General features: G+C 32.0%; 3 protein-coding genes across 5 annotated transcripts in view; 2 read left to right on the top strand and 1 right to left on the bottom strand.

Annotated features, from left to right (window-relative positions):
* Positions 1-2,289: 2,289 nt before the first annotated feature.
* Positions 2,290-4,743, bottom strand: LOC145328917 (RNA pseudouridylate synthase domain-containing protein 1-like). The gene is made up of 5 exons (XM_080172867.1): positions 4,618-4,743; positions 4,262-4,381; positions 4,019-4,087; positions 3,477-3,602; positions 2,290-2,652 (listed from the first exon to the last, which is right to left on the bottom strand). Exons 1-5 carry the CDS (start codon positions 4,706-4,708, stop codon positions 2,516-2,518), a joined length of 543 nt encoding a protein of 180 aa, XP_080028993.1. The 5' UTR covers positions 4,709-4,743; the 3' UTR covers positions 2,290-2,515.
* Positions 4,744-9,708: 4,965 nt separating this feature from the next.
* On the top strand, positions 9,709-15,215 carry LOC145328923 (histone chaperone asf1-like). Its single transcript, XM_080172877.1, has 4 exons — positions 9,709-11,043; positions 11,387-11,466; positions 12,182-12,230; positions 12,466-15,215. The coding sequence occupies exons 1-4, from the start codon at positions 10,819-10,821 to the stop codon at positions 12,652-12,654; spliced, it is 543 nt and encodes a 180-aa protein (XP_080029003.1). The 5' UTR covers positions 9,709-10,818; the 3' UTR covers positions 12,655-15,215.
* Positions 15,212-25,063, top strand: part of p115 (General vesicular transport factor p115) — a 56,799-nt gene continuing 46,947 nt past the window's right edge. For all 3 annotated transcript variants that reach the window (XR_013882729.1, XM_080172868.1, XM_080172869.1), the window contains exons 1-9: positions 15,212-15,335; positions 15,883-15,973; positions 16,492-16,569; positions 17,216-17,304; positions 17,726-17,819; positions 18,077-18,159; positions 21,394-21,480; positions 23,744-23,833; positions 24,534-24,610. Coding sequence is in view for 2 of the 3 variants with exons in the window: in XM_080172868.1 (XP_080028994.1) it covers positions 15,263-15,335; positions 15,883-15,973; positions 16,492-16,569; positions 17,216-17,304; positions 17,726-17,819; positions 18,077-18,159; positions 21,394-21,480; positions 23,744-23,833; positions 24,534-24,610 (762 nt within the window). In the remaining variant the exon portion in view is untranslated. The remainder of the gene's footprint in view (positions 15,336-15,882; positions 15,974-16,491; positions 16,570-17,215; positions 17,305-17,725; positions 17,820-18,076; positions 18,160-21,393; positions 21,481-23,743; positions 23,834-24,533; positions 24,611-25,063) is intronic.

Consider the following 25,063-nt stretch of genomic DNA (forward strand, 5'->3'; position numbering starts at 1 on the left):
ACTATGTAACAAAATCATGATATTTTGAAGGACCAATAAGAAGCTTCATTGAAAGAAGAATCATAACAGTCCATCGATTATTGAGATCTTTTATTTTGAAATTTTAATGGTTTTAGGCTAATTTTCGTAACTTTTCTACTAATTGGAATAGAGAGCTCCTAGATGCTAGTTTATTTATTTGCGTACATAAAGTAGTAAATTTGTAGGTTGAATTAGATGGCAACCTATATAAAAAATATCAGACTTAAATAAATATTCTTAAATCCTGAGTCATGATCATACAAGTAGCAAAGCTACTCTATAGTTAACTTTTTCTAATCAGTCTATCATTTTAAACTTTTTCCCCACATTTAGAGTCAGTCCATTAAGTATTCAATTTTTGTATGTTAAATAAATGTACTTTCGATTTTATACCTTTAAATATGACAATTATTACATGTTGTTATTTGACTTTAGACAGAACTTCTATAAATATTATCATTCTTGTTTCTTTTTAATATAATCCTTTGTAATAAATTCCAATCTGTTATATAAAAGAATTTCTAAATTTCCATTTCCTTATCCATAATTTTTTCGGCCTTTTTTAATCATTCAGTTACGGGAAACATTAATCCCCTAATCCCCAATTTCACATCTCCGCCTCTTTTAAGTCATACATATATTAATACCAATAACAAGGAAGACAACTTCCATGAAAGCGAAGCTCAAACCTACAGACAAACTAACTTAAACGTATTATAGAATGGCATTTATTATTATATAGAAGAAAAAAAATATTATCTAGAAGCATAAACATAGAACCATTATAAACTTGTCAAAACTTGCTTCATATTATTGACCTTGAATGTAGAGTAGCTTAGCTTTGCTAACAAAGCATTTTTATTGCGTGTGAAAGAAATGTGGAATAATGTCGGTCGGAATTTAATTAAGATTAACAATTTAACCTGTTTATTACATACACATGTTTATTGAATAAAATTTCTATTTAAGCAAATGCAAGTTTAATATTTCATCAGTCTTTTTTAATATGTCTACATTTAAAGATACAATTTTAAAACTTCTTACATCTGAACCTAGAGAAGTAATTATTTGGTTACAGGAAAAAAAATTGCTCAAATCAAAATTGCAATGTGAGGCATGCGCCAACCCTATGACCTTTCATAAAATTAATATCATTGATGGTTATTATTGGAGGTGCATGAAAAAAGCCTGTGAAAATTTTAGAAAAGGTAAATCAATTCGAACAGGATCTGTGTTCGAAAAGAGTAAGGTACCATTGCGTACATGGATTCATCTGATGTATTTGTGGGCTGAAGGTGTGCAGCTGAAGCAGGCTTGTAGCTTAGCTAGTGTATCTAAACCTACAGGTGTGGCCTGTTTTAGTTTTTTTCGCAGTGTTTGTGTAACCTATTTTCAGCATCATCCCATCAGACTTGGAGGCCCACAAATAGTAGTAGAGTGTGACGAGTCTGCTTTTGCACATAAAGTCAAATACCATAGAGGAAGAGGTCCTGCACAGACTGTATGGGTCTTTGGGCTGGCTGATAGAAGTGTTAAACCAGCACTAACATACATGGAGGTTGTTGAAAAAAGAGATGCAAACACATTGTTACCCATCATTAAAAAAGTGGTGAGGCCTGGCACGATCATCCATTCAGATGAATGGCGCTCCTATTGTAGAATACAGGAGCTTGGTTTTGAACATCGCACAGTCAATCATTCTGTTAGTTTCATAAACCCAACAAATGGTGTTCATACCCAAACAATTGAGAGTAACTGGAACAGGAAAAAGAGTTTTATAAAGTCTATGAGGGGATGCAGACGTGATTTATTGACATCTTATCTAAACCAATTTATGTGGTTTGAGCGTCACAGTACAAATTCATTTGATTCTCTGTGCAACCAAATTGCGATGCAGCATAAAGTAGGCTAAAGTTGTTTCCTTACTCATACTATGGAAAATATATGGCATTCTTTGTATGATAATGTGTAATATATGAATTATACAATGTATAACAATATGTAAATAATATGTCGTTAAATATGATATTAAAAGATTAATTTAATTTGTTATTTATGTATAAAATTGTGTCTTTTGGTAAATAAATCGGAAAATATGTTAAATTCATCTTTTTTTTCTTTTTTTCGTCATGCTGCTTTGTTTGATAAACTATTGGCATACTTTGCTTTACTTGATGAAATATTGGCACACGCTACTTGACTTGGGGGAATATTGGCATACTCTACTTGACTAGGGGGAATATTGGCACGCTCTGTTTGACTTGTTGCCATTGGCATATTCAGCTTGACTTGATCCCAATTTTTATACATTATTATAACCCACTGATATCTCTATTTTCTAATTTAATGTGATGAATTCTTTTTGGACAATATTAATATTTATCCAAGGTCTTGTTTTGAATACATCCAGTCATCTTTTCGTAAATATAATAGTCTCTCTCCAAAAATATTGATTCACAATTAAAGAGATTTCTATCATGAAAAATTTCCCATTTTATAATAAACTATTATCTATTACTCGAATACCATCATCTAAAGAATAAAATGTTTCTTTGACTTTCCATAAATTATCTTCATTCTCTGTGAAAGGGTCTTTGGTTTTTATATCAATATTCTCTAAGGCACAAGGTACTGAAATATAAAAACAATTTAATAAAATCTCAGCTACTCTAATATTTGAGTACAAGATTTATTTTTTTCCCCTGCTACAATTTTTTTTTATTTTTCTTCCCCCCCCTAGTTTTTTCTCACCAAGTAGGGGGGAAATGGAAAAATATTTAAAGACTTCTATATTTTATTCATTTTATCCCTCCTACCACACATTTTTAAAGTTTTTTTCACCAAGGAGAGGGGGGGGAAATGGAAAAAATGTTTTCAGTTTTCTTAATTTTTACATTTTTTTCCCTCCAACCACTTATTTTTTATTCCCCCCCCCCCCCCTGAGCAGGGGATCCCATGTATAATATACACCCCTGTTTGTCCATCTGAATAGTCCGACCGACTAACCGACCGTGTTCTAGTATCTGCTCGGTCTACAGCTTCTATGCCATTTACAGCACCAACACAATTACTACAAAAATAATGTCTTAAATGTAACTCCTCTTTTAATTAAAACTCTCATTAGATTATTGATTCCCTATTAATAAAAATAAGTATCCTATGAGAGGAAGGGGACATATGGCTATTTATACAATAGACTCCAAACTTTTATAACAAGGCTTTCTTATTCGTTGGCTCAATTTCTTTGAGGACTATCTAATTTCGGTTGGTTGGTTCATTAAGTTGAGTGTCTAATCTTTTCGGCCACTAATTGTAATCTACATAAGGGGTAATTTTATATACCATCTATATATCACTTTATCGGCCCTTACAGCATCCTTATTCTTTTATAATAAATCATTTTATTTGAAACCTTTTTCTATCTTGCCCCCAAGATTTTAAAATCTTTTAGTAACCTTTTAATCTGAAAGCATGCAGAAACATTCTTCGTAAATCTTCATCCCTTACATCACAGTAGGTAAAATCCCCAAGAATTGTGTGTCCGATTAGTTTACAATGAATTCTCAACTGGTGTCTCCGGCCTGGTAAATAATTCAAATGAATAAAATAAAATATTCCAATCTAAAAGAAACAAATGGGATGTATGAAGGGTATTAAAATAGCTACTTAGGTATTTTATTTTCATATTCATTTTCTTGAAAATAATTAAAACGAAGTTTTAGATTAAAAATAAAATGTAAATCAAATTTTACATGAATTGGCCCATAAACAGGAGCAACTCATTGCAATTGAGTTTGCATTTGCACTTCCAGTCAAAGGGTTAGTTCATCGGTCTGATGTTACTTAAATTAATATCCTACAATATAATGGGCATTAAAGAATCGCATCCCATTACAAGCTTCTAGCTCCTATCAATGAGCACTTGAAATCGAAGGAAAATCCCGGCAAAACAATGTTATTAAGTTGTAAAATTAAATTAAACTGGGTATCACTTTACCTGTCATTGGGTAAAGCAAGACTTTACTAACAGGCTGATTTTTGTAGTAACCTCTCTCTAGTAACAAAACCTATTTAATTTAACTATGATTTCACAAAAAATATTGTGATTTTTAGTAATACCATTAAAATAAAGAATTTTATTAGGGCTGCAAAATCAACTATACCAAGAGGGCATATCTAAATAAAAATAACAAGGATCCTCATTTCATAAAATCATGTTCGGTAGAGGCATAGTTTAATTCCTTTGTTAGAGCTGATTTAGGAAAAGCACAAAACTTGCTACTTTCAGTGCACATGCGAATCTTTTCAAACTCAGGTCGAGAATCTTTCCCAATAGACGCATTTATTTCAAGTACATTTTCTATAACATAGAAGATTGGCTTAAAAACTAAATTCATTGTATATCCATCGTACAAATATTAAGAAAATCGTACAAATAATTTCAATTATTACGACTTTTAAAACCTACCTACTGTTTGATCACCTTTTGAAAGCTTATTGCAAGTTACTAACATATTCGATCTTGCTCAATGTAAACAAAGGTTCATTTTTAATATTTTCTATATATATTTAAAGCCATTCCTTGTGTCAAGTGACCTTCAACAAGGGCCAAATAATATTTCTCTGTTTGTCTTTTCTCAAAACATTTAGAGGCTTGAGTCGAGGCCTGTTTGGTTAGGGGTATCATTAACACTCCTGCTTATAATACAAAGCTTATTTTATTACTAAATTGTTCAGTAAAATTTTTTTTTGTCAGAGATAAAAAAATAGTCCGAAGTGGCTGATTTCAATTAAGCTTTATAAATAAATGCCTTGGTTATTTTCCTGACCTCCCCAGTCATCCCCAAGATGCTAGGGGCAAAGCAACCAGTATTAGGGTTTAGTAGTGTTTTTTTTTTATTTTAAATATTTGATAATCCTCCTCAAATAACTCAAAAAATATTACATCTCGAATTTTTTCCAATCCAACGGAATCATTATTTGCTTGACATTACTGCGCTCTTTCTGGAAATAGTTGTCCATGTTATTATTAAAATAAGCTTTCCTGAAGTAGAATAATCAAGTCTATGCGCTACATAAAATCCATGCGAGAGATCTTTATTGACTAATTCTGGAAATTTGTGCGCCAGTTGACCTAATACACTTAATCTATAGTTGTTTAGATTCATTTTCTTGTTATTGTGAAGGTAATGTACTGTAATAATCTTAATATATCTAGCTTAGCTAAGCTAGATTATGGCAGTTGTCCTACTTGACCTAATACTTATTTTTTGGCAGGGTTTCGGATCCGGATCCTTGGACTCAAAAAAATGCGGAAAAAATGGAAAAACCTACCTAAATTTATATAAAATCTCAGACATTCTCTTGATGAGAGCCAATCTTTAATGTTTAGGTTCAGACTTGAAAATTAAAAGTATTTTTGACTTCGAATTAAAGAATAAAATTTTTTTGAAAAATTTAGTGATTTTATTTTATTGTCAAGGATCCGGAACCGGATCCGCACTGACCAAATTTTGAGGATCCGGATCCGCATAAAATCAATGCGGATCAAAAACCCTGTTTTTTGAGATATATATTTCATCCTCTAAATATTTTATTAAACACAGCTCAATAATTACAAACATTCAGTGGCGTGCAGAGTCATTTGCCGGGTAGTGTGAGCAAAAGGTATAAAAGGCCGTTAAAACTTTGATTTTAGTGATAATGAGATGCCCCCACTTATTTCAGAAAAAAGGGGGACGATTAACGATTTAACATATGTTGTCATATCTCTAAAGTTGTATTTAAATGAAACTATGCCTGTCAGGAGTATCAGTATTGAGAACTACATCAAAATCTTTGTTTACCACAAGAAAGTTTTCAGATTTATGCAATACCTAAATATGAACATTATATATGACATGTTACGAAATAATGAAACGTAGCGCGGCACGATCCTAAGTCTTTAAATCTGATATGTACAAACAATCGGCTACGCCCCTAGAGGAAATTGAGGAGAGGAAAATTGAATTCCAACGCCCAGTTTTTAAAGATAAAGTTAAATAAAAATTGTGCGATTTCTATATATGTTGCGTTCAAGTCTCTACGAATATTTCAAATTTTTTCGATTTTTTGTAATTTCTCTTGGGAGGGTGGTGGTACCCTCCCCCAAAATAGTTATAAACCTTCTAAGGACCTATGCGAAGCTACCCTGTTAAGGAGAACCCGATCGGTTCAGTGGTTAGCGAGATCCTTCGGTACAGACAGACACACAGACAGACAAACAAACAAAAAACTACATCCTAGGATATCCTGTTACTTTATTATAAGGATAAAATATTGTAAAGAGTTATAAATAATCGGGTACACGAAGCATCTGAAAATTGACTCTCTTCTATTTATCGTTACATGACCACAAACTTTAAACAACTTAATTTTAAACCTTATCTATATTTAACTAAAGGTGTCAATCCTACCTCTAGTTTGTCCAGATGTGTTTTAATAGTTTTAAGATCCATTATATCATTATTTATCAAGGCCTTTCCTTTACCATTAATACTAGATAAAGTTCTGCAACAACCATTTATTATCGAAGCATTTAATCTTATAATTTTCATTAAAAATAAATTTCGCTGACATTTAATCTTTTCTGAAATGAATATTTTAAAGATTCTTTATTATGGGTAAAACGATAATGACGGTTAATACAAGGATGACGTCATCCATAAAAGCGAAAGCTCACATAAAAAGAGAGGGGTAGGTTTTCGGTAAAATCCGTAGAGTTTTTGACTCCGCTTGGTATTTGGAGGTGCTTCGTCAAAAACCTCTATCTGGCAGATATCTGTCCGTCTGCGGACAGCGTTTCCGCCACTGCGGCTCTCTAAGCTGACAAATAACTGACCTCAATGCACTATAGTTCGAATGGAGAGTGCCGGGAAACAAAATAGGTTAAATTGAGCCGATAAAATGATATTATGGTATGAAACAGGGAATTGAAGTGATCGCAGTGGTGTCAAATTTATGACCAGTGTGCTCAGATGAAAATTTTGCTCAAGTCCATTTTCAAGGTCGCGTGAAGTCCATTTTACATCCATTTCTTCCATTTGAAGTCCATTTGGGAAGAAGGGGGTAAAAAAGGGGAAGGGGGAGAAAATTTTTCTCAAGTCCATTGAACATCGGGAGGTTGCTTTTTTTCAAGTCCATTGAAGGTTTTCAAAAGTCCAATTTTCGTGAAAAATGGACTTGAAAAGTCCAGTCTGAGCACAGTGTTTATGACTGAGGGAGGCATGAAGCGGAAAAAGTATTGTCAGGAAAAAAATGTGCGCGGCATTCGTGCCAATTGGATTGGGAGGCCGCCGTGTCGGCGACGATGTGGCAGCCGTGACAGATAATCTGCCAGAAAAGTCAGGTTATCGTTATGTGTTATAAGTAAAAAACAGTAGTAGAACGATAAAAATTTATGTTAACTTTTTAAAATTTTTTCTTCTCTGTAGTTCTTTTCAATAAGAAATACACATATTTAGTGAATATTATCGTTCTACTACTATTTTTAAGCCTTAATACACAATCTTTACGGATTCTACCAGAAACCTACCCCTCTCTTTGTTGTTATATTTATAAAGTTAAAAAGTCAACATGTTTAAAATGGACGTACGGACAGATCTGATAACGATTGTAGAGTTGCTACGCATTCTAAATCGTACCTAACTACTACAGGAATCATCATGCGCAAACATTGGAATCGATAGCTAGCTGGATACATTCTACCCAGCGAAACATTTTTAAAAAAAGGTAGCATGCTACCTTTTTTGATATCTCTAAGAGTAGCATTTTGGCGAAATTTTGAGAGCTCGTAAGATGGTAGCTAGCTAGTATTTTAGAGCTCCTACTTTAGTAGCTTGCTACCTCATAAATTATTAGCTTTTCTGCTAACTTTGGCGACCTCGAAAATACTAGCAGAAGAAAAAACGCGATGTCGCTCAAACGTAGCATTTTACATTGTTAACACACACATACATCAAACACACAATCAACCCATGATCAAAATTGATAGGGAGAAAAATATAGTTTATAAATTTGCCACTAGGGACTCAAATATTTTTTTAAAGACTCTAATTAATCTTTCTGTTTTAAAATTGAAAACGATAAAAAATGGTAATACATAATGTTATATAGTGTTGATAGTCTTTGGTGAAAAAAGTAATTTTTAAAAGGCATTCTTTCTTTTAAACAACAGCAAATATAGATTCATATTTTAATATTCATTAAATTAAGCCGAGAAAGGTATACTCTCTGCTAAGTTGAAAGATTAGTCAAGTAAGCAATGAGTTAAAATTTGAATAAATTGATAGACATGATTAAGAATGACATTTTCTATCTCTGTCTCTCTCTCTATCTATCTATCTTTTATATCTCTCTCTTTCTTTTTGTTTCTCTCTCTCTAACATTCCTCCATCCCTTCGTGCGCCTCCCCCCTCCCTACATGCGTCTTCCTTTTTTCTCTACTAGCGGCTACGCCCCTAGAGGCCTCTAGTGGCACTTTAAATGTTTTTGTTTGTTAAATTAAATTTTTTATGTACGATACCACCTTATTTGACGTTGAAGTCTCCCCTAAGGGGGGGATTTTTTTGTTTTTGGGGGGGTTAGGGGTGTCCCACCCCTCAAGAAAATATCTTAAAACCACCACAGGACCAGTAGGTATATTCCCTGAAGAGTAGAGCCCATTCGGTTCAGTGGTTACCGAGATCTTAAGCTTCAGACGGACAGACAGACGGACAGACGGACAGACAGACATCGTTCTACTTTGTATTATAGATGAGTATAGCTTCCCCCTAAATTTGGAGCATTTAAGAGTTCGTATAAGAAATGTTTCGAGTCACCGTCGAGATCTCAATTGACGCATTTTGATTTATGCTAATATTGTGCTACTTCGCCCCATACTCTGCTACGATATCGATGGCGAACTCGCATGCTACCTTTTGCTTGAAAGGACGATTTTCCAATGTTTATCGCCACAAAATTAGGTGTTAATTCATGGCGAATGGGATTGGAGGTAGCATAGGACTCGGTACATATATTGCACGAGCTCGAAGGCGACTCTACGGCGAAATGTCTTGCTGGGTAACATGTCTAAACCAACGAAAAAGCTAATATCCGTTCCAGAAGGATGAACCGACCCTAAATATAGAAAAGCTTCTCTTTAAAAAAAGCATACGTTCATCATAAAACAATTAATCATATACAAACTTTAAATACAGACAAACTTTTTCATTAAAGTTTTAAATATTTTTGTTGCAATTGTTGAAAGAGCACGGAATTTTTCAGGGGCAAACATTCATTATAAAAAAAATTAAGTATTAAAATATATAATTTTCTTTATCAAAAGTAAACAAAATTCATTTTCGAGAAATATCTTCGATTTTTTTAGTAAAAATTAATCCGCGAAATTGATTTTTCGTTATTTGCCCCTGAATTGTTTATACAAAGTCGCGGCATTCCTCGCTCAGGGGCAAAACATTATTTTGATTTGAATATACTTAACGAGTTAACTAAGTAGTAATTTTTAAAAACTTGTTTAAAATTATTTCCCGTTAATTTTTGATTTTTTATTATTTAATTTTTTTATCGTAATTATCATTATAAAGTTTAACAATACGTCGATCTAAATTAATTTTGTTGCCCCTGAGGAGTAAAATATCGTCAGCTTCGAAGTCAACAAATGTCAGCAAACACATCACAACAAATATAATTTCTCTTTTTACGTTTTCTGATTATTATTGACAATTTTACATTAAATTGTTTTAAATATTAGATAAATTTGTTATAGAATGTATATCTTTTAAGAGTTGTTACTAAATAGATAATTAATAAGAAAATTAAGATGAATTTTAAAGAAAGTTTATGTTAACGTTACTGTAAATGCCGGGATTTATAATACATTATAAGAGTGAGCTTTCCCTTTTGTTAAATTTTAGATTTTAATTAAGATTAGGTATTATTTTATGCAGTGGATATTTCAATTTAAATGGTAGGTATGTATGTATGTTTCTGAATGTTCATTAAATAACAAATATTATTTGATATGATTACATATTTAAATTTTTATATATAGATATCTCTGAAGAACTAATAAAATTTAGATGCTTGTTTTTTTTGACAATTTGATGATGTAATATATTACGTGTAAACGTCAAGATATTATTTACTGTGTACTTTTGTTAAATTAAGTAATGATTTAGTATAAAATAGACTCTGCATTAGAAATATAGTTTTATTTTAAATTATCTCACACACATAATAAAGTCTTCATATTTAATAACAAAAAGGAAAAAAATATGAAACGTTTTTATTTGTTTCAGATAATCTTTAAGGCTTAAAGCTTTTGTATAGATAAAACATTTTCTATCTTCTCCCTCCCAGTTATATTGAGGGGGAGAAGATTATTAATACAGGAATTCTATCTATCTATTTAAATTAGTTTAATTATCCAGATCTAATCTAACCCTTTAGAGGGGCCGGGATTCAACAGGAGATCTTATTTTGGTGCATCTCTAAACCAAATCTTGCTAATGAAGTGCATTATTATACTGTCGATCAAACGCACTTCAGACAAAAAAAACTTTGATTTCACGACTTTTATATAAGTCCTTCTTGCTATGCATGTATGGTTATGAGTTGCTTCTGTTTTGGGGCAAGGTATTCCCACCTACTCGGCGAAATATATGTATTTCATTACACAAATAGATAGATGTATAATTACTGCAGGCCCAAAAGAAAAAAATCTACCAAAGTAAATAACAGCTAAGCATAATATTAACCATGGCCAAAGTTCACGTGTGCAACGTGTTAGTCCTCGACAACCCCTCTCCATTCCTGAACCCTTTCCAGTTCGAGATAACATTCGAGTGTATTGAAGACCTGGCCGAGGATTTGGAATGGAAAATAATTTATGTCGGCTCCGCGGAAAGTGAAGAATATGACCAAATTTTGGATACTGTTTATGTTGGACCAGTCCCAGAGGGAAGACACATGTTTGTATTTCAGGTAGAAAATTCAATTGAAAAATTTCAATGAGGGAGCGGTTATTGGACTGTAAATTACACTGGTAACCAAATTTTATAGCCACTTTTATTAGGTATTCATTGGGTCAAAATTGTGGGTACAAACTTGTAGGTATTGTCCAAACATTTTAACCAAATATTTTAATCTACGTTAGGTTGTTTACCATCATTGTGGATTGATATTAATTTATTTGTCGTCCATTGTCTTATCCCTTAATCCCTGAAAAATTTAGATATCTTTTTATTGCCTATTATTGATCTTATGTAGTTTCTAAACCAAGTAAATAGATAATTTTACCTGATCGCAAACTACACTTTCTTGCTAGGCTGACCCACCTGATCCATCCAGAATACCAGAGGCCGACCTTGTAGGTGTTACAGTTGTGCTTCTCACCTGTAGCTACAGGTAAATTGATAAAGGATGTGCAAAAAAAACCAAACTTTTAAAATTGACATCTGAACAGTGAGCAAAATAGTCTAAATATTAGGGTAAATTTTTGAAACTTGGTACATAAGCCTAGTCCTATAGGTAGGTACTACATCTAAATGGCGAAAAAATCAAAAAAAATTATTGTTAGGTTAGGTAAGAAAAATCCTGCGGAAATGGGGTTTTTAGGCCTTTATTGGTCTGTTGTGATGTAGAAACTTACCTTTTATTGATTTTTCTTATTTTTTTCCTTGGATACACTGTGTCTATTTATAAGGGCATTAGTTGAGATGATTCAGCAAGTCGGGGACCGACCCCAGCGGGCTAGGTGGGTGGCTGGCAGGGGTTAAGTTAATTTTTTCTAAAGTTTGTATTGTTATATATTAAAATATAGGTGTTTGAGTTTCGGTCCCCAACAATAAAAGTAAGTTTCTACATCCAAATAGACCAAAATGGGTCTATTAGCAATTAGCTCAAGTTTTGGAAATATTAGAACCAGTCCTGTGTCCCAATTAACTTAAAACTTGACTTGTTATTGATAGGTAGATAACTTAATTAGATATAAATAGATCCTACTAAAAGATTACTTCTCTATAAATGAAAAATATATTTAAAATAGTTGATAAAAAAAATGAATATTGTTGAGCTTCATAAACCATAATATCATTATCAAACATATTGTCCTTTTTTTCAGGGCATCCGAATTCATTCGAGTCGGTTACTACATTAATAATTCATATCAGGTAAAGAATTGTATTTGTATAAACACTTATTGGTAATAAATTGCGTCTATTTATGGACCACGGCATTCCCAATACTCTTATTGTTATGGCCTTATATATCAGCAGTAGGTTAAACTTGTCTGTAATTTTCAATGGTGCATAAATCTTTTGAGAATCTACCTTAATCACTGGACCAAGTCAATAACTTGCGCCTCTACTGTTGTTGTTATTAATAAATCTTTAATCTGTATGACAGGATCCCGAACTACAAGAAAATCCACCAAAAAAGCCAATCTTTGAGAAAATTCAGCGGAGCATAATGGCGAGCAATCCGCGAGTGACCAAGTTTAAGATCAACTGGGATAACAACAATGAAACTACAGCGACCTCCATGTCGGCAGAGAACAGTGCGTCATCAGCTTTTGCAACAACTGTCAGTCATTAAGTTGGCTGAATTGGGCACTTTCCACACAACGGCTTTAACCAAAAGAGTAAAAACTGTTCTTAACAACTTCCATGAATTGGCTCTTGTCAATTGCATTATTATTCATAGTTTTGCCCCAATGTTTTTCTACAGTTCAATTAATTTTAAATAAATGCGTGGAAAATCCCAATCAATTCAAGTTAAAGCAAAATTAAACATAATATTGGTGGTCACCCATAAAAATAATATGATTCATAACAAGGACATACACGTGCAATTGAGGCATGAAAGAAATACATTACACTAATCATATGCATAATAACTTATCATCATTGTTTGTAAGTTTATCATCATCCCTGTTAACTTATTTTTTTTTATAATATTTTATTTACCTACCATTTACCCAATCTTTTTAAAGGATGTTGAAGGCTTTAACTTACCTATTTATGACATTTGACACCCCCTAATCAAAAAAGAAAAATATCTCTAACTTGATACCATATTTATTTGATGAAACAAATCTCCCAATTACTTTCGCTGTTTCAAAGGATTGTCAGTCTTAATTTTCGATTATTTGCTCATTATATAAAGCGCAGCTACATAATAATTGACTTAACTCGTTTGTCTGAATTGACGTTTGACATTGAAAGAAAATTGTGCTTTTGCGATTTGTTGTGCTTTTTATGGTAGCTATCATCCTTGTATATTTTTAATCACGTCGTGCATTCAGAAAAATATTATTTAATTAAATTATTAAAAATGTTAATTAATTTTCTCTTCAGATTTTTTTTCTTTATTTCATTATTGTTATATTTTTTTTATTATTTTTGTACGTAAAATCACAACTATGTAAAACATATTTAATCATATTATTTCTTAGTACTTATGTTTGTAGTGTAGAAGCTTATTGGTTCCAGTAATCTCAGCTAGTTTTGTTTTATTATAATAAATAATGGGATCTAGTGCAGTTTACGGTAAAATGTTCCTGGGATCGATTATCTACAAAAATCGATTAATTTTAAAAGCTGCTAGCTGCCAAACTTCTCAAAAATACACAGATATCTTGCAGCGCAGATAAATGCGCGAAAAAGACTTATTTACGCTTTTTTCCTTATCCACGCTTTCCCTGTGCGTTATTGGATCTTGGCTTTTATTGGCTACAGATTATTTGTAGGCCTTCTCATGCAGCCTATAATGATGTGCAGTGCAGGAATAACATGTACGACGTACGTTCAGCCGTTTGGCAGCTAGTAGCCTTAAAAGTTCATAAATCTTTGCAGATAATAGTTCCCAAAAACATTTTACCGTGAACTGCACTAATTCCAAATATTTTATTGGTAATGGTTAAATGGTATCCTGAACTGTTTATTAAAAAACAAAATTGCCATTTACCCATTAGTATTAGTTTCATAGTGTCGGTACTATTTTTGCTTTTTATTTATATAAATTGTTTGAATTGTTATCAGGGGTGTATATTCTGCATAAGATTCATTTTTTTCCTCTGCTGCAAAATTTTTTAATTTTCCCCTCCTGTTTTTTTCCAGCAAGAAAGCGGGAAAATGGAAAAATATTAAAGAACTCTTAATTTTATTCTTATTATTCCCCCTTCTTGCATATTATTTTAGTTTTTTACACCAAGGAGGGAAGAAAAATGGAAAATATGTTTTCAGTTTTCTTAATTTTTACATCAGCCCCCCCCCCCCCCTCCAATCACATATTTTTAGATTTTTCCCCTTCCTTTAGCAGGGTAAATTTTGCAGAATATACACCCCTGATTGTTATTCTTTAATGTGTCAGTTATAAAGCTTTAGTGGTATGTTATTTTCAGTGCTATAATAAAGGGTAACAAAAATATTAAGTATCCAGTACCTTTATTTATTTATTTTTGGGCTAAATAGATTACACCAATTTTCATTATTCATTAGGTATATGTCATTAAAACTTAAAAAATCATTTTCTTCAATTGTTTCCTATTTAGCCCAAATTGTGTTTATTAACTTTGTGATATTAAATGTTGCTGTTATGTTATTTAATCCTACAAAATTATTTTTTTAGCGTACAAAATCATTCAAAGCATCCTTAATCTTATCTTAAAAATTCAAATTTTTCCATTGATCTCTTTTTGATGAAAGTAAATCTTTCTGAATTTGAAATGTTCCTATATTATTTAAGAAAAGAAGTCTAGTAACAAAACTTATAAGTCAGAATAAAATGCTCATAGAATGTAAATATTTATTATTTATTATTAAGGTCATTACTTGGAATTATAATGATAAGTCAATGGGTCAAATTTCAATGAGGCAAAGTTTTGCGGATTTTTGAGACGTACAATGTTATTTGAAATTGACAACAAAAATAACTTCGAACAATAATATGAAAATTTATTTTGCGATGATACCTGCAAAAAATTATTTTATTTTATAAAAGAAAAACGTTGTTAGCTCATTAAGATGCGTATTTAAGCTTCTAAAATTTTATCCATAAACTTATCTTGAAATCCAAGAAAAAAATATAAAAAAAGATATGTAAAAATTATTTTATATGAAATGCATGCATTTTATTCAAAATTACATACTTGCAGATTTCAAGTAGCACAGCTGCTATACAATTTTGGTAGAAAACAAGAAGAATGGAAATTCTTCGCAGCGTTTTGGGCGCTGGCGAACAAAACCAGCCGACGGTCAGCTCGGCTGGAACAATTGGTAAGGATTATTGTATTATTACGGGTATGCATTTGAACTTCCCCGCCCCCCCCCCCCCCCCCTATAAAAAAGAATAAGGAGTAGTTGCATGAAGTGCATTTAAGAAAGTGATTTTAAGCATAAGTTACAAGTCTACCATCAAACATACATACATAATACATATGTTTGTATAACAAAGAATAACAAACAATTAGACATAAATAAATTAGTCGTCATGCTGTTTTTTTTTTGTGAAAAAGGCCAGCTATTAAAATTACATATATCACAAGAATACAAGTCTTGATATTTTTAAAACTAGATGACAGAAAATTGAAATTCTTTCAAATATATGCTCAAAAATGTAGTTTAAGTCAATAAACGGAAAAAATATGCAGTTCACTAAATTCAAGTTTAAATGCAATTCGTTCCTTTAATTAATTTTGAAAATTAGATTATTAGTTGATCCACCCGGCCCCACAAAGTTTATGCCTACACTAAACCTCATTATGAAATTGATTTAACTTTCCTGTTTATTATTGGATTTTAATCCATATACTTTTTTATTTAGAGAGGTTATTAGACAGAGTTAATAGTTCAACACTACTAGAAGATAGAAGAGATGCGTGTAGAGCAATCAAAGCTATGTCAAAAAAATTCAGGTACTCATTTTTGTCAGGAAACTAAAAAGAAAAGACAGTGGCTGATGAATTGATGTACAATGTAGATCCCCAAAAATGATACACAAAAGTATTCCTTCGGTAAATTAAAAATTGTTGTTAAAACGTTCGGACACTCATCTAAATAAGCAAACCAATCCAAATTCAATAAAAGTCCCCTAAGTTGTTAAGCTAAAGATTAAGAGTATTTTTGTTTATCTTGCCTTAAACAAAATATATTTATCTGTAATACATATTTACAATTAAAATATCAAAATAAACTTGTTTTTAAAAGTCCTTACTTGCATACAGCGGCTCCTCTAGTCTCTAAGGCTCAAAATTAAGAAAGGACTAACAATTAAAAAAGCATTAAATTTACTTGATAATATAAAGTTTCAGGAATATTGTAAACCTAGTTTTTTTTATTAATTCTATATACCTTTTACTTAAGTGAAAATGAGAAAATTCGCTAGGTACCATATAAAGAAAGTTTTAAATATTTACCTACCTATTATATGTAGACTGGAAGTTGGTGCCCAGGGGTTGAATTCTATGATACACGTGTTGAAAACTGACCAAACAGACTCGGAGATAATCAGGTATTTTACAGGGGCTAGAGCAATTCTTATATAAAAGTAACAGGATGTCTGTCTGTTGCGAAGGATATCTATTTTTGAAATAGTACGTAATACCTCAACTCTTTCAAGAGTAATTACCCCTAGAAAAAAAGTTTCCCGAAAAATCTTTTTTAAAACACCAGTTGAAAGTGGGAAGGTGTACCTAACTGTTCTTTTTTCCCTCAAGTGCCCCAAAGAGCCTGAAGGGGCGTAACCGTTAGTAAAAAAAAGTAAGCTTATATTTTCCATTGTTGAAAGATTAATAATATGCCTCCTTTAGTTGGTTGTAAGTTATTTAGATTGATCAAATACAAATTAAAATTACTACCTACCATTCAACGAAAAACCCAAAAAAGTGATTTCAAAATAATACATTTTTAAAAATGCTATACGCCTGTTTGTGATCAAATATTCAAAATGATATGCATTTAAAAGCGAAGCTTTTCTATTATTAGTACGATTATGTTTAGACTTACAAACTAATGATCTACTTATTAAGTTCTGACACTGTACAAGACTTATCCTTGTTTGTCCTTCCTTCTGATTCCAGAGCTTCGCTTTATGGATGTTGTCATGCTTGTCAATAATAATTTCATGATTGTTTTTCTGATTGTATTATTGATTTTAGTTATGTACTTGAAACTCTGGCAAATATATTTTGTCCTGATGAGTTTGAGGAAGAGGTCATTCCAGAGAAACAGAGAGATGACTTTACAGGTATAGATAGATGGATAGATAAATTGATAGATGGATAGACAGATGAATGGTTTAGGGTATGGAAATCTTGAAAGATTTTTGTAGAAGATAGATAAAGGATAACAATTTATATTCTTTATTCATAGGAAGACAGATAAAAATATAGATATATGTATATTATATTTATTGATTGATGGATATTTAAACAAATTAAATTAGATTGATAAATAGATAAAAATAAGATTAGGAATAGATAGATAAATTAAATATATATTCCTAGTTAGACAAGTAAATACCTATACTAACAAGAATTAACAAATTGGATTTGTAAATAGACCAGAAGTTATGCTGATGAAAAGAATGATAAATAGATAGACAAACAGGCAGACAAACCAAAAAAAAATTATCAAATTCTTTTGTAATAAATTAATTTTACTTTAAGGTGTTGGAGAAGGTTTTTCAGAAATGTTCCTAAAACACGAAGAAAATCTTCCATTATTGTTAGAGTTTCTAGAAGAATTTGACTTCAAAATTAGGTAAAATTGCCTACTTTAAAGTTATTTTGTAGAAAACACAAATTTTGAGACCAAAGTAAAAAAATTTAAAAGATAAATCAAAAAAATTTCACGACTATCTATCTACTCTTAATTTCATTTGTTAGGGTAATATTTTTTTCTTGCAAAAGTTGACATTCCCATCGTAGTTTATCAAGATCAATTAGCTGGATCATATGATTCTTACAGGTTGGCAGACGGGCATTCTCCTTCCTAGTCTTTTGATTGTTTTATTTTAGACGCCCGACTATTGCTGCAATGAATTCATTACTGACAAACTGTCCAAGAGTTATACAGCAACAGATTCTAAATAGCCATGCAGGTAAGTTAGATAATGACATCCTATTACATCTATAATACAAAGTATAACAATGTCTGTCTGAAGCGGAAGATCTCGGTAACCGCTGATCCGATTTGATTCTACTCTTGAGGGAAAATAGCTACTGGTCCTGCGATGATTTTAAAAATAAATTATCACCCCCTCTTCCCCCAATTTTTTTTTAATCACCCCTGAACTTGTATCAATATTAAGAATGCCGTGGCCTGACTAAACAGGCGCAACTAGATTTCACGCACCGAAGGAATTTCATACAGCAGACTGCAATCAAAGATTTGGGTGTTTTAATAATTGGGTTGAATAGTGCCATAAAATCTACTTTCAACCTTCCTTAAAGGTATTTATCAGGTAAATTCTACACAGGGAGAGAGGGGACATTGGGCTGTTTATTACACAAGTCCCTAAAGTTTTACAAAACGTTTTCTTATTTGTTGGCTTTACAACTTTGAATTTGGATTTGATTTGTTGGTTCATTTAGTTGAATATCCAACCTCTAATTGTAGTTACATTAGCTTAGTATACATTACATCTATAGGACATATATTTAAAAGAATTCAAATTTTTCACCAGGTAGTTTTAAAAATATTGAGACTTAAAAATCATATTTATTGGATATATGCTACACATGTAGCTGTCCTGTTTTCACAAAAAACAGCACGAAGACTATTTTGGAGGTGCCTAATTGATTGCTATTTATTGTAATACAAAATTATATATGTTAGAAGGTATTCTTATAATTTAGGCTTGCAATTAAACTTGTTAAATGCACTTCATGCAACTATCCCTTTGCTTATCGTATTTGTACTGTACACACTTTATAATTGAAGCTTATATATCCTAATTTTATTTGAAATTATGTTCGGAATAAAATCTTAACTAGTTCTTAAGAATATAAGACTGAGATATGTACTTGTAAATACAACAGAAGTTTAAGATTTTCTTGATATAGAATATTTGTATTATCATCTTTATTTTCTAATTAGGGGCTTGTTTATTCGATCTAGATGAAATGAACTAATTTGTCTATTTTGATACAAGAGAAATTTTATAAATGTTTTCAGGATCTACTGCAGTTCATGGTAAAATATTGCTGGTAACGAATGCTTCCTGGTTCCTGGCAATATTACAAGATTCCTGGATCCAGCAGCACGCATATTCCCCTAAATCCTAGGTTCCTGTTAGCTGGCAATCTGCAAATTTTTCCCATATTTTTATGATGTTTGTCTCTGCACCCCCCCCCCCCCCCTCTCTCTAATTCATTATTTACATTTGATCAGTCTAAGGTTTTTGATATACTGTGAATTGTAGCAGAGCGTAGCAATATTTATAGCATTACCTAACTCCCTCAATTAAAACAGAGAAACACCACTACTCTCCCACCCCCCACCATATCAGACAACCATGCCAAAATAGCCACTTTTGAGTTGTGTGAATCTTATCAACCTCTAATTGTGGGGTAAGTGTAATAAGAGGGAAATTGGAATTAAAAAGGGAAATATTGCTTTTTAACAGGAATATTTCAAACATGGCAGTGGCCAGGAATATGCATAAATTGCTGGCAACCAGGAAAGTTAAACATTGGTGGCACCAGAAATATTTCTTGTTATGCTAGATCCAGGAATCTTCTAACATTGCCAGGAAACAGGAAGCATTCGTTACCAGCAATATTTTACCATGAACTGCAGTAGATCCTGTTTTCATTTATCTGTCTATCTTATAGAATAAGTTTTTTTGGGTCATGTGAAGGTAACGGAATTGCGGTTTTCGTCATAATTTCACAATAGCTTTTCTCCTTTTCTAGCCACTGCGGGGCGCTCTAACTCAGCGTTGCCAATTGCCTAACCCTGCGGGACAATCACCCAACCTAATTTAACCTAACCCTAAAATAACCTTTCAAAAGCTGCTGTGAAAATACGACAAAACCCGCAATTTCGTTTCCTTTACATTTTCTGAAGCTTAAGATTTCATTAACTATTATTAATTTAAGGGAAGCTTCACATTGGGGTAGGGATAGTTTTAGTCTATTTTCTTCCCCCATCAAACCTTTTTGAATACAGATACCTTAGATTCTAGATCACTAGTCTAGGTTTATAGCGGCTTATGGGTATGAAATTTCGAAAATGTTTAAAGCTAAGCTTTCTATAGGTATATTTATCCTTATATAGAAGGTTGCGAGTAAAATCCGTTAAAGTGTGTGTTTTAAGGCTTAAAAATATTAGTAGAACGATAATATTCACTAAATATGTGTATTTCTTATTGAAAAGAACTATAGACAACTAATTTTTTTTAAAAGTTAACATAAATTTTTATTGTTCTACTACTGTTTTTAACTTGAAACACACAACCTTTACAGATTGTACCCACAACCTTCCTTTCCCTTTTAAGGTTTATTTCTATTTAATCACATATTTATCTTTGATCTAGTTATCTCGCTGCTTATGGATGTAATAGAGGATTCGGTACACCGACAAACCTCCTATCACGACAATCGTCCTAATGCGACAAACGTCCTAATGCGACATCTCTTTAGTAAAACGTCCTAAAATTTTCAAAAATTATGAAATAAAAAAAATCTTTCAAAATTTGGGAACAAAATCCACTAACAAAAAAAAAACGATTGGAACAATGAAAACCAATATGGCGATATATAAAACACATGGGAATATTTTTTTAACTGAAATTTATTTCTTTAATAATTTCATTCATAGGCCAAATTTTAAAAATCTGTCCGACAGTTTTTCCAAAGTCTGTGTTGGCTATCAAACGGCATGGTTTAGAACCCGATACATCCTTGCATTACAAAATTCGACCTTTATTTTTTTGGACGTTTTACTTAAGAGATGTCGCATTAGGACGTTTGTCGTTTAGGAGGTTTGTCGCATTAGGATGTTTGTCGCATTAGGATGTTTGTCGCATTAGGACGATTGTCGCAGTAGGATGTTTGTCGGTGTACCGAGGATTCTTAGGGAATAGTAGCTTCGCAAAATTGCATAAATTTCATGTGAGTAAGATTTCCAGTCAAATGCGCTTATTCGGTCAAACTGTTTTTAAATATGCGTTTAATTATACTATGCGTTTGATCGACATTAAGAACAGTTAGACTTGTTAAGCGCATTTGACTGGAAGCTTGCTCGCAATTTTATTGAATATTACGAAAGCTACTATTCCCTTTTATATCTTTTAATGCATCAGTATCCATCTATTTGTTTATCCATCTAGGTATTTCTCGGCTAATGGATGTGTTAGGTGATACTAGAGAAGTTCTCAGAAACGATGCTCTTATTCTTTTATTTAAACTAACCAAAGGTAAGCTATATACTATGAAAATGTTGAGTAGCAACAACAAAAAGTAAACAATATTTCGAGAGAAAAATAACAGAAAACTACTCAGTATGTAACATAGATTTAAAGGTCTTTTAAGAAATATTATGTCAGAATAAAAACAATATTTACTCGCATTAGTGAATAAAAACCTATCTCTAATTTGTTTTTATATTTTTTGTTGTTGTTATGTGAGTGGAAGTATTGTACGATAGAAACTGTAGAGACTGTAAAAAATGTTTTTTTACATGGCTTTAACGTTTTTAAGTTCCTACACCAGGGGCGTCCAAGCTTTTTTATTTGGGGGGGGGGGGGGTAAAATTTTAAAATAAAAATTTGGGCGGTGCCTACGCCACCCCTAAGCTCTTTTTTTTTTTGGGGGGGGGGGGGTAATTTTTATTTCATAGAGTCATTTTTTTATATTGGGGAGGGGGTAAAAATTGAAAACTTCATTTGGGGGGGGGGGGGGGTAATCACCCCTTTACCCCCCCCCCTTGGACGTCTATGTCCTACACTAAAAGTGTATTCATCTTATCATAAGGCAAACCAAAGAAAAATAAGCTTGTATTTTTCCCATGGAAAAAATAATATAATATTTTCTACCAAAGAAAATTTTCAAGAATAGGCTACTAAACTTGAAATTGATTTATTATTTCTAGAGAAAATGAAATGTTATTTTTTAATGGAAATTTTTTAAAATTGTTGTTTTTAAAAGTCTTTTTTAACCGTTTTCTCGTAATAAGTAATGACTCTAAGAAACTCGAAAACATTTATCTTCTAAAAGTCATTTTGTTTGTCTCGTTTGTCCGCAAGTTGAAGGATGCATGTAATTTATGTTTGCCACAGTATTACATTTTGAGTAATCCTGCCAAGTTTTATCGGATTTTCCTATTTTTACTTAAAGTATGTATCTGAAAATAATTTCTAGACGTTCTGTGGTGTTTGTGTGTCTACATGGTACAGGACAAATATCTTTTAAAAGCGAAACTTTTTTAAAAATAGGGTCAATCCGTCCGTCAGTTTTTCACGGTTAGCTCTTTTCGTTAATTTAGGCATGTTAGAAATACCCTATCGATTTTAAACTTTGCATGGTGATTACTGTAGAAGTTAGGTACTATTAGCCATTTTAAAATATTTTCAATGCAAATTCATTCTTTGCTGCTCCAAAACGTTTTCAAACGGTTCTAGCCACTAGTTGCTGGCACTAGAAATCTAAAAATGTTTTTTTTGTATCATTTCACATAATTTAAAGCAAAAATATGTTTTAAAAAATTGATTTCTATATAATTTATGGCAGATTTGCCCTAAAAAAAGCCAAAAAACGGCTAAACGGCTGAGCCGTTAGCCGTTTTTTTCAACTTTTAGTTCGATTTAGGGAAAATAGACCTACCAAGGATTACTCATGCAAAAGAGGACTATCCACGAACGAGAGCACATGATTATAAGTACCTTCCAGCATTGATCCTAAGTATTTTCTTTCAGAATATAATAGGTCACCATATATTATTAATATATTGACGAGAAAATTTATGTTTCACCATGTTTTTTAGGTATTTTAATTGATTTTGAAAACTTTTATGAAGCTAATTCTTTTAATAAAATGGATATTTGATGATACATATGCGAATACTCGTGTTATATAGATTGTAAATTAATCCATATTAGCATTAATTTAAACATACATATGAGATATAGTAAATGTGCTTTTGACTTTCTTTAATTTTTATCATTTGACAACATGGACAATTTAAGACACCCCAAACTCAACAAAACGTTTGATAGAATTTTAACGAAAAATGGTGGACATTTTTTACTTTTCTTCAACTTGCAGTGGTGAAACATAAATTTTCTTGTCAATATATTAATTATTAATAGTGATCTATTATATTCTGAAAGAAAATACTCAGGATCAATGCTGGAAGGTACTTAGAATCATGTGCTCTTGTTCGTGGATAGTCCTCTTTCAGATCAAAATTCGAATTCAAAGTGCTCACTGATTACAAGATGGTTCAATTAACCCCCGCCCCCCCCCCCCTTTACTTACAATTTTGTTTGTACTTATGCAATAATAATATGCTTATTCAATTCTGACACTCTACAAGTGTTAATGTTCGTTTGTCCTTTAATTTCAGATCTTCGCTTTTATGGATGTTGTCATCCTTATTTTTTCATTTGAAAACGTATATGTTTTTATAAGAAAACTGATCTCAATTTAAATAATTTTATATTAATATAATATTTTCCCCAGGAAACTCGAATATCCAGAAAATTGTGGCGTTTGAGAATGCCTTCGATAAACTGGTGGAAATTATGGAGTTTGAAGGCTGGACTGATGGAGGTAAATCATTATACAGAATTTTCTAGTGATACTTCGAAACCAATTAATTTCTGCTGGATTTGAACCGGTTCTCAGCCATACTGAAAAATCATTTATAACATCATAAAACAGACAATTTTTCACGAATTTTGATTTTATTACCAGTATTGTTATTCCGGGCCTTCGGGGCTACAAAACTGGTTTAATCCGATATTTTTTAATTATGATATCCGCGGAAAGCTGTCTATAATACGATGCGATAAATAACTCTTCAACGAATAAAGATTCAAAAACTAATAATAACAAGGATGACAGCAAAGTAACGACGCACAAAAAAATATGGATGGAGAAACAGAAAAACTGATTTTTAAAGCAGATGTTCATCTATCATAAAAAAGAAAGAGAAAGATAGATAATGATATGATACATGGTAAAAAAATCACGAAACCTTTGTAAAAAAAACTTTAACTTAGATAGGTAATAAACATATATGTTTTAATTATATAATGTTTGTTTGAATATATCATATGAGTCAAAGTCACTATAAAGTCTTTTAATCATAAGCATGAATAAAAGGGATCTAGGGTGTATCAACCACCCTATAAAACTGAAAAACCTTGGCAAAACCGTGTGCGCGTCACAGCTTATAATATAGTTTTAGTAGTGAAGCTACTCTATGACTATTTACTACTATATAATATTAAAGGTTTTCAATGTTTAGGAATTGTAGTTGAAGATTGTCTGAGGTTATTGTTAAACTTGTTAAGAAACAATCCATCCAATCAAACTTTATTCAAGGTAAGTTGGTCCATTTTTAGTAGCTCAGTTACTTAATAAATATGACACGTACGTTATTGCATCGCTAACGCTTAGGAAATGTTTACATTGATATTAAAGGAGTCAATTTATGACCTAATGTTTTGTTACAAGCTTGCTATGGTTCTCCTTTTAGATTAAAGCTTCTTATAGGTACAGGGAAGGCTTATAACTGTTTTGGGGGAAGGTATCTCCGCCCAAGAGAAATCTAGGGGCTTCTCCGCTAGCTGACAGGAGTAAAGTACAACCTTTCTTAGGCAAGGTGGGCTTTTAGTATGAATTCCACGTCCTGTTAATATTCTAGAAATAGAATATTTAGAGGAGGAAATAAAAAATAATAACATAAAACGGAAATGAAGGTTTTTTTAATAAGATGCTACTCTATAATTCACTTGTGTGTCCGTCCATCTCAGTCAGTCCGTTACGCTATGTGGG

This window comes from Acartia tonsa, chromosome 9, assembly GCF_053477335.1.
Source record: "Acartia tonsa isolate MP-2025a chromosome 9, ASM5347733v1, whole genome shotgun sequence".
In the NCBI taxonomy this organism is placed as follows: domain Eukaryota; kingdom Metazoa; phylum Arthropoda; class Copepoda; order Calanoida; family Acartiidae; genus Acartia; species Acartia tonsa.